Genomic DNA, 10,879 nt, shown 5'->3' with positions numbered 1-10,879 from the left:
TGCTAAGATTACTTCTAAAAGCAGAGAAAAGATACCACGAAAGCTACCTTTCTGCCGAGATGGTCTGGGGTGGGGGGGGAGAGGAGAAGTAGTTTTCTGCCTTTTTTTTTTCTGTCTCTGCAGCTTTTCGATGTTATCTCTTTAGCTGCAGAGAGTCTTTACAGCTTTAGCTCTCTGGAATGCAGCCAGGATGTGGGTTCCGCCACTCACGCTGGGCTGTGTCCCAGGCCATGCAGAGTCCCATTCAGCCACTCCTTTCGGCCCTCAGAAATATGGTCAGGGTGGAGAAATAAGATTTGACTCACATATGTCACATGGAGGTTCTCAGTCCTCTCCGGGTCAGCAGAGTTCCAGTCCTCCGATGGCAGGCAGGCAGCACATGGTGGCAGGAGAAAAAGGTGAGAGCGAGGTGGGGGAGAGACTCTCGACTATAGTAGCCAATTCTCTTTCCCACTCTTCTTTCCCTACTTTTTCCAAATTTCTCTTCAACTTTTATAGTGTTCAAAGGAGATTGTACATGATTTCTTGGCACATATGTTCGAAGAGATATGATAACCATAAAAAATAGCAGGATCCTTTGGCAGGAAAACTCCAGTGGGAAATTCTGGTGAGAACTTCTGGTGGAAAACTGACACAGAATTTTTTGGTAGGAAGTTTTTGACAGACAGAAACAATGGCAAAACATAATTTTTTGGCATATGTATGTTATCTGTCTGTTACAGAAGTAGTAGTGTTTGGGATTTTTTTAAGTACTCTTCAAACACAATGCCCATTACAAATGAAAAATTACATCCTTTAAATTCCTAATCAGAAGAAAAACAATTTATTCCCCTTAGTGGTATGGTTAATATTACTATGCAATTGTTCAGAAAAGTGAAGAGAGGGTTTCACCATACGGTCACTGTTGGCATTTGTTGGCTATGTGCTTTATGTACTTTGCATGCACACTCTTCTCACAGCTCTGAGCAGAGTATCTTCAGAATCCTTTCCTTCTATCTCATATATGGTACAGGTTGTAACCAGACCTGACTCAGGACTCAACACTGTGAACAAAATTTTAGTAGTCAAAAAATGCTTCCTCCAGTGTGTTTCACCAGTCTGGAGATGATGTAAAACTCAAGACCATAAACAGGGATTTTATTCTTTTTCCTAAAATACACAGCATAAAACAGTAGCAGCTGGGAGAGGCTGTGTGGAAGCACTGCCACTCCATACTCCCTGTTTTGACTTTGCAGAATTGTGAGCATAGAAGACAATAGTGTTTTACTTGCTTTTTGTTTTTCTGGATTACCTAAGGTGCAATCTGAAACTTTTACAGACTCTTTTTTTTTTTTTTTGCTACAGACCGGAGGAGTAGAAAAATTTCTTAGTAGATGCTGAGATTGTCATGTGAAGATTTCTCTAGAAATTGAGGCTTCAAGAAAAGTTACAATAAAAAAAAAAGCTCCATCATGTACCATGAGCTTCAGTGAAGAGGCAAGAGTGAAAGTTCTTATGCAGCCAGATCAAAATTCTAACCTTTCTCTCCTTTTAGCTAGATGTCTTTTCTTTTTTTCTTTTTTCTTTTTTCTTTTTTCCTTTTCTTATTTTGCTTCAAGAGTCTAGTGGGGGAAGACAAAAGATCTCAGAAAGGTCAAACCCCTTCACTGAAGCAAGGAAGCAGGATAGTGGGGTGGTTGGCCGTGGTCTTTGCACTGCAATACCATGGAGAGCAGCAAAGGCTTCGATCATAGCAACATCATAAACAACTTATGTTTTCTTCACACTGGAAGACAAATATTTGAAAGAAGCATGAATACCTTGAATCATTTCACAAGAATCAGGAGCTCAGACTGTGATTAACATGGAAACTAAAGGCAAAGGGAACTCATGTCTGGGTGGTTCATGTGACTGCAAGCAGGTCCACAGGGGCATGCACAGCACTCTTCCCACACAGGGAGGCTGAGGGCCCCAGTGCTAGTGAAGTTCAAGAGAGATCTGAGCTATCTGAGGGGATTAGGGGAATGTAGTGATCTACTGTGAAGGACCAAGGGGCTGGTGAGATGGAAGAAAAATGTTCAGAGGAATATGAATTTAGGAAGAACAACCTGAGCTACTGAATCTTACCCAGTTTCCTCAGCCAGTCGTGTCATATAACACCTTTCACAAATGTTTAAACTTCTTAAAAATAATTAGGCTTTTTGTCCCTTTTCCTCTTGTTAGAAATCCTTCTGGAATCTGACTGCTCTGACGGTTTTAAACTGTCTTCCAATTTCCAGCCTAAACCTATTTGTAACTAGTTTATATCTATTTGATCTTGTTCCAGCATTATCATCTAATTTAAACAGGTTTTTTTCCAGCCCTAGTCTCAGTCCCCCCTTTCCCCTCCTCTTCTTGATGTATTTATAGCAAGCAATCATATGCCCTGACAGCTTTCATTGTGCCTGAATGCACAAACCAAGCTCATACAGAAGATGTCTATGCAGTGCAGTGAAATTTGGTGCAGAAAATCTTGAGCTATTGCTGACTCCAGCTGATATGTCTACCTGTTGTGCTGCAGCAAGACCAGCTCAGGGCCAGAAGCAGTTCATTCACTTTAAATGCACTTTAAGATAATAAATGCAGCCCATCAGCACCACACTGTGATATACTGCTTCTAGAGCAATAAAGACCACAGCAGCTCAGGGGTTTCAGCACTGCTCTTCAGTGCTCAGTGCAGACATTCGCTAATCGGGCTCCCTGGCTTGTTTCCATACCATCCTAATGGGATGCAGTATTACTCTAAATCCGTTCTGATTTTACTTTTTTCCTAGATGGTGACTACTTCTGCACCTTATACCATGGTCCAGATATGATCTCCCTTATGTCCTGCCCTATGGCCATAATATTTGTCTCTGTCTGCAAAGACTGTGACTGGTAGCATGAGTTATTTCTGTGACTGCATCATACTGGTGACTCACAGGCATCCTGTGCAAAGCTAGTATATCATGGAGCTACTTGCTCTTCCAATCATGTGATCAGCTCTCAGCTCATCAGTAGTGAGGATAGGGTATAGGAACAGGTCAGTTTATCACCCAGAAGATAAACTAGGACTTTTTCTCCCCCCCCGCCTTCATTATGGGGAAGGATAGACAGAGAGAAATGAGCCATCCTTTTAAGAGCTGGCTTTCTATGAGACAGCTCCAAGCGAAATCAGGATAAAAATGCAGATCTGGATGCAAATTCTTTTTCTGGAAGGCAGGTTAGAGGATTTATATGCCAGTTCTACCCTTTCCACATCTTTTGACTTCCAGCCATGACTGAATAGAAGAAAATAAAAAGCCCTGTAAAGAGCAAAGGAGAAAGAATGAAAGGCTCATAGGAAACCTTTTCTTTATCGTCTTCCAGAGGTAAAATATCTCCAGCATTTATCAAGTCTTGTTCCATCTTTGCAATCAGATGGTTTATTTCTGAGTGATTAATCTTTCTCTTTTTTTTTTTTTTTTAACCCCTGCAGTTGAATTATATTCCAGCAACCTTGGTTGGGATAGAACTCCAATGACAAAATCAGCACTATATTCTGTATCCTTTTTTTCTGTTTGAGCTAGAGAAATCACATTTTTCAAAGCCCGTTCTCACTTTTGTTGAGCAGAGTTTTTGGAACAAAAATAACACTATAAAGAGTTTTAAAAACCTCAGTGGCTGGGTTATAATTACTTTTTTTTTTTCCTATTCTTTTTCCTTTTTAAATATGAATGGGCGAAGCTCAATGAATCAGTGCCATTTCCTTTTGTTTGTTTTTTTTCCTGTGCATAAATGAACTACTATGAATCTATTTATTTTGACTTCTGTGAGACCGGTTTCAAGGACCTTTAAAATCAGAAGTGCAAATTAATACAAAATCAACAAAAAAATTATTTGCAAGGATTAACCTCAACTAGGGGTCTGTGGAGTTATCTAAAGTTATGAATAGCTTGTGCAAAACAGCATTTGTTTTAATGAACAGGAACATTAAATTTTATATATATATATTCAGCATTAGCTTTTAACTACGAGTTATGAGCTGTTTCCATAGAAAAAAAATAACTCCCAGTACATGAAATATCAGACTGCATCATAGTAAATACGTAAATTCGGCTAAACTTAAATGAAATACAGTGTGGCAGCTCTATTGCAAGAAGATAGATGTCTGTTTAAAGTGTTGTTATACCCCTTGTCATTTGGCTGCTGAGGCGTATTGCAGCTGAGCCCACGAGCAGGTTCGTGAGAAGTCTACAGTCCATTGGTTCAAGCTGCTCAGAGGAGGGCTGTCCTGTTAGTTTGCTTTTCACAAAAAGGCCTGTGTTAATCTAATCCTTTCTAACCTCAATGAGGAAGGCTTCCCTTTTCATGTGAAAAAACCGATGGCCTCACAAAAACAAGTAAAGATGAGAGACAATCTTAGTGTCATAGGCTAGTTCAGGAGGACATTTTTCCCGGACTCCCATGCCCCCAAATGAGAGCATTTAAAGCATCACATCAAATTTTTTTCTAATTTTAAAGTTGTTTTTGAATTCTCCTGCTTTATAATAGGTAGTACTTACCCTTGTGTTTAGGAACGTTGTCAGTCTTCATTCCACTCATGCATGAGATAGGCATAACAGGGTCTTTTTATAAATTCTTTGCTATTAAATGCTAAGCTTTAATAATGTGATTTCTGTCTCTGTGACTTGAATAAAGTATGTTGTTTTATTATGTGTCAATGTTTTAATTATAATAATTTTATTTATTATATTGCTATCATGGTTCTTCTTTTTCCCTCGTATATCTTTCAGCTCCCAATTCTGTTTTTCCATAGGTTTTATGGGATGGCTTCTGGAGTTCCAGTATTTCCATCTACTTTTTTGAAAAGATGCAACGTTCAGCTTAGATTGCTTTAGTTACACATTGTTTTATTTTGAATAATGCTTGAAAAAGGGGCTGGGAAGACAGTGCATTTTATTAAGAACAGATAAACTGACTGTTACTTTACTGTTACTGACTGTAAAATTATAAACCAGATTTCTTGTTTGTTGTTTGGTTTTTTTACCTTATATAAAATTTAAAAGTATTGTCAATGGGACTGTATTTTCTTTTATGAGTTCTGATCCTTTATGTACATGTTAAGATAGGGGGGTTTTTTCCCTGCAGGCTACAGATGTATTTATCTATTTATTTATGTTTAATCAACCCTGTGAAGTAGTTACCTGTATGTGAAATTTACTCATGCTGAAGTATTATTCTGAGACTGTGTGACAACTTGGGACCAAATGAAGCCATAAAATTATTGTTGTTCACTTTATTTCTACTGCTTACTTTGTTTCAGTTATTAAATTTTGTGTGAACAAGAAATCAAAAAAAATATCCTGGATGTAAAAGAAAATTCAAGATGCTCTATTCCAAAAACTGTGTGCCTTGTTGTGTTTTGTTGAATTCCAGTACTGGAATGGCCAGGAAAACCTCTCAAGTTCAGTACAAAAAAATGCTACAAATCTCACACTTTCAGAATCTCTTCAGGCAATCTCTCTGGTTTGTGTGCGCTCTCTCAAACGGTCCCTAGGCCCCAGAAATTAAGTTACGTTATTTTCATGAAAGCATTTTCCTACAGCTGTTTGTACTGATGGCATCATTTGCTAAGGTTTTTTCGGCTGTATCTTTATCTGGAGCATGAACTTCTTTTAATTCTGAGTTGTTTGTTTCTTGGTTTTGTTTTTGTTTTTGTTTTTTTTTCCTAATGTCTTGCTCTTTTCAATACTTTCATACCCAAGGATATCAGAGCAGGTAACCATTTCCACTGGAAAGAGCCTGCTTTACAAACAAACAAGTATCTATAACTAATATGCTGGTGATGTGTCAAAGCTTATAGTCTAAAATCCTCTACGTAATCCTACTCATATGTTTAGAATTGATCTGTCAAGTAGCTTTGAGATAACAGAAAAAAAGATTTTCCAGATCTATTTCAGATAAAGGCCTTCATTTTTTCATTAATAAAATCACTCAAGAAGGAAGATACTAAAGTATACCTTTTCTTCTGGCTTCTTTTATACCTAGTGGCAAAAGCCATTGTGTATAAAGCATGGTTCACTTTAAAACATTAAAAATAACTATTTTCCATTTTTTAAAGAAAGCAATTTTGTGATCATCACAATTAAAAATAAACCTTTTGTTCACAGATTTCTCTAGATATCAATCACATTATTTTGAGACATTAAGTATACGGTATCTACTGATAACTGTTGACATTTTGTTAAATAACATTTATATGAATTCAATCCACTGGCTCCTTTGATGCCATCAGGAACTGGTGAGATCTGGTATGGTGCTTTGTGAAAAGACTCTCTGAAGTTCCTAATTTCTGTATTTTTTAATTTCATCCTCTTTCTTTTCTTTATTTGTTGTACTCTGTGATTGTTGGCTTTTTCCTGATTTCTTTTCCCTTCTTGCTGGTTTCTTTACTCCTTCTCAAGGAGAGCTTTGAAATTTTTATCAGTAAGACACCCAGTCCCAAGGAAAAGTAAACATAGGAAATAGGAAATTATATTTACAGATATTTCGTATTTCTGCACCATCCAGAAATACTGTATTGGTGATAATTGAAGACATATCCATGTCTTTTTAATACTGTTTTTAGACTTATTACATAATCCCTTTTCAATTTTTCCAATATTGTCTGGTCCCCAAAACTCTTGTGATATTGAATTCCAGAAGCTCATTATATGAAGAATTATCAAATGGTAGTTTGATCAAAAGACTGTGTTTCAACCCAGTTGGATTGCGTGCTGAAATTACCTTTTCCATCACCTCTATGATTTTGTAAACCTTAGTCATACTCTCTACTCAGCCTCTTCCTTTTCAAATTGAAGAGTCACAGCTTCTTCAGTCTTTTCTCAGACAGAAGCTGCTCTATCTGCCCCAGTGTTATAAATGATCTCTGTATCTTATCTAACATAATTATGTAATTCCTGAAATGTAGAGGCCAGAATTATATTCAATGTTATGGTCTGGGTGACAGGATTTAATTTCATAGCAAGATGACACCTTCTGTCTCCCACTCAGTATCCATCCTAAGCATACTCCATTCTGGTACCTTTTGTTTCTGCTATTGCAGGTAGAGTCAATTATCTAGCGAACTTTCTACCTTGACTCTTTCTTTAAATTTCAATTCCAAATTCACCCTCATAGAGACAAAATTTAGACCATTTTTCACTTAGATAAATTACTTCATATATTTATATCCACTAAAGCTCAGCGTTTTAGTCCAAACATTTATTTGGTGAGTCTTTTTTCAGCACCTTGTATCTAGTATGACATTTGACTACTTGGATGAGGTTAATATGGTCTACAAACTCGTAGATGCATTGCATACTTCCTTTCTCATGTCTTGAAAAGTTGAATAAGACTGGTCATTGCAGCAATTCAGTGCTGACTCTTCTCAAGTTGAGAAAATAATTAATCACTTCTAGCGTTTGCTCTCCTGTCTTTAACACATCCTTTCCTTCATCCTGCTGACGGATCAGTTTCTTTCCTAGAAAGACAACAATCAAAGTTGTTTTAAAACCCATTTATGTAGTTTCCATGGTCTCTCCTTTATATATGGGCTAAGTGTCACTCTCATAGAAATACAGGAGGTTTGTGAGACAGCATTTCCTTTCTCAGGAGATTTTGACTCTTCCTTGGCATACTATTATATGTGTATACTCAGTAATGTCATTCTTTATTATAGATTCATCCATCTCAGCAGTGAAAGAGACTCAGTGGCCTGTAGTTCCCAGGATCTCCTCCAGTGCCCTCTTTTGTAGACATGCAAACATGGCAAACTAGAGATAAGTGCTGATATTTGTCTCGATAGCAGTTAGCAATGATATCCACCTTTGCCATAGTCCTTCAGTTTTACAGCTGAGTTGCTTGGGTGATTGCAATCTTATGCTGGTAATATCTCCTTGGTTTCACACCTGCATGTTTCTCTAAAACTGCTTTTGTTCCTGCAACCTATCTGCTACTGTGCCATGTTAGGTGTGGGAGTCTCCCTCAAATTCCCAGACTCAAAGAATTTATTGAGTTTCTCTCATGCTCCTGAAAGGAATTTTTATGTCCTTGTCCCTGCTTGTTTGATGACAATAATTTTTTAAAGTGCAAACTAATTCTAGACTTATTTTTTACATCTATCACTACTTTACTTTTGACCATTTCCTGAAATGTTTCCTCACATTGTAAATATATGACTTCACAGAGCCAAAATTTAGGTCTTTTCAGGTCATCCTTTTCAAGAGTACCCCAAGCTGATGTTCAAAGTGTTTCTGTCAATGTGATGCTGGAAGTATAGCCAGATAATGACAATAAAAGGCTTGGTGCATATTATGCAATAAATATTATCATACCTTTTCCCTCATGGTCATTCTTTTATTGTCAGGTAGCTCAGCTGACTCCTTGGTATCATAACTTATATTGGAGTAGGAGATAAATTAAGCAGAAAAATGCTTAGAAGGCAAATAGGAAATAGAAAATATGAGAGAATATAAACAGATAGTGTTAGCTGGGGAAATGTTTAATATGTTTGGGGGAAAATGGGAGCTTACTAGCAAATCTACAGACAAGTAGCCTACTCACCAAAAACAGTGAACAAGGTCAGTTAAATATTCTGTTTACTTGTGTAGAAGTTGGAGGTAACTGGCAATTAAAGTAAAGAAGAATGTGGAAAAGAGATTGGGGAATCATATCTTTTAATTTTATAAGAAGTCTGAGTCTTTGAAGTTGGCAGAGAAAACATTAATAATGAATAATATCTCTCATGCTTCAATGAGTATATTACAGAGACAAACAGGAGATACATTACAAATATAGATCATCTTCTTTCTGTGCATAGCCTAAAACAAAATAGCTATGTCATAATTTTGTGACTATGTGGAGTTTTTTTCCTCGTGTTGTGAAATGCACTAATCTCAGAATTAGGACCACTTTCTTGGACTGGAACCATCTTTTCTTATTTTGAGTAAGCCTACTGCTCTGTGCAACATTTACATTTCTTCCGTTATGATCCTGTGTGTGCTGAGGTAATCCAACATCACTCTTAAACCAAGATATTAAAGAAATGCTTTATAAAAAGTATGGTCTGTAAGTTAACAAATAATTTATATGCCAGTTTTTTAATTTCATACCTTTCCAATTTACAGTCATCAGTTGCAGAAGGAATCTGCTCCAATGCTGGCCCAATCTGCTGGAGCAGTAAATCGTGGTGCACAGGGGTTTTCCTGAGGCAGGGCAATGCCAGGAGGGTGGAAACACCCACTAGAAACTGGTAGCTTTTGTGGGAGATGCTGATGAGGCCTGGGCATTGCCAGTGAAACTGGGGACAACCCCACACCTATCAGAAACAGCCCCTACGGACTGTGGGTGACCAGGAATGCGATGCCCAGAGCAAGCAAACAGGACATGGCACAAAAGACAGAGCACGGCACAGCAGTTTGCAGGGCAGTTCACCCAGGTAGGGCTTAGTCACTCTTATAGCTCAAGAGGTAAGTTCCCCCCGAGATGATGACAGAGTTGAAAGAGAAGATGAAATGCCTCTACACCAAAGCACACATCATGGGCAGCAAACAGGAAGAGTTGGAAGCCACCATGCTGCTAGAAAGCTATGGCCTTGCTATCATTAAAACTTGGTGTGACAGATCCCATGACCAGAGTGTGGCCATCAGTGGCTACATGCTGTTCAGAAGGGAGAGGTGAGGAAGGAGAAGATGGAGAGGTTGCTCTTTAAATCAAGAAAGAAGATGCTGTCTCTGAAGAACAGCTACAAGCAGGTTGAAAGCTTGTGGGTGAGAATTAGAGACTGAGTCAAGAAAAGGGAACCATATGGTTGGTGTCTACTACAGGCTACCTGGTCAACTGGAGCCTGTTGATGAAGCCTTCTTGCTCCAGCTACTGGAGACATTACACTCACAGGCTCTTATTCTACTGGGGGACTTCGACTGCCTCATCACCTGCTGGGAAAGCAGTATGGTGCCTGTAGACAATCCAGGAAACTGGAATGCAGGAAGGATAATTTCCTGAGCGAGGTAATAGACAACCCTACCAGAGGGGACACGATATGGGACTGATCAGGGACATCGAGATTGGAGACAGCCTGGGCTGCAGTGATCACACCCAGTCTGGAGAGATATGGATCAGGTGAAGAGTAAAGTCAGGATCTTGAAATCTAGGGAGACAAATTTCCAGATGTACAAGGAATTATCAGTAGGACTAACAGGGAAACTGCTCTCAGGGACAAGGGAGCAAAACAGAGCTGACAGATATTTAAGAACTCTTTTCATACACCACAAGACGTCTTGACCTCCAGGTGTAAGAAATCAAGAAAAGAAAGGCAAGAGACTCTCAAGGTTTCTAGTCAAACTAAAAGGCAAGAAAGAAATGCACCGACAGTGGAAACAGGAAAAGGTATCCTGGGAAGACTGCAGGGACTCTGTTCAGTTGTGTAGGGATACGGTCAGGAAGACCAAGGCTGAACCTGGCAAGGGATGCAAAGAATATTAAGAAGATCTTAATATAGCCATGCCCCCGTTAACACTCCATCAAACTCGTAACAACGGATGAGAAGGCTGAGGTACTCAACAGCTTGATTCTTCATTGGCAACCTCTCTTCCACACCTCTTGAGTGTATGGACCACAAGGCAGGGACTGGGGGAGCACTGTAAGAGAAGATGAGGTTCATCACCACCCAAGGAACTTGAACATACATAAATCTATTGGACCTGATGTGATGCATCCCAGAATTCTGAGAGCATTGGCTGATGTAGTTGCTAAGCCACTGTGCAAAAAATCCATGGACCTGTTAGAGTGGGTTCAGAGGAGGAATCAGAAATATTCAAAGTCAGGTTGGATGGGACTTGGAGCAGCCTGATGTAGTTGA

The 10,879-nt window shown here is 38.7% G+C and overlaps 1 protein-coding gene across 1 annotated transcript in view; it reads left to right on the top strand.

Moving 5' to 3' along the window:
- Window positions 1–5,382, top strand: part of SNTG1 (syntrophin gamma 1) — a 346,565-nt gene extending 341,183 nt beyond the window's left edge. The window contains exon 19 of the mRNA XM_064653459.1: window positions 4,796–5,382. Coding sequence (XP_064509529.1) covers window positions 4,796–4,867 — 72 coding nt within the window. The 3' untranslated portion in view covers window positions 4,868–5,382. The remainder of the gene's footprint in view (window positions 1–4,795) is intronic.
- Window positions 5,383–10,879: the final 5,497 nt, after the last annotated feature.

The sequence above is a fragment of the Pseudopipra pipra genome, chromosome 1 (assembly GCF_036250125.1).
Source record: "Pseudopipra pipra isolate bDixPip1 chromosome 1, bDixPip1.hap1, whole genome shotgun sequence".
NCBI lineage: Eukaryota > Metazoa > Chordata > Aves > Passeriformes > Pipridae > Pseudopipra > Pseudopipra pipra.
The sequence above is the reverse complement of the archived record's forward strand: the minus strand, read 5'-3'. Positions and strand labels throughout refer to the sequence as shown.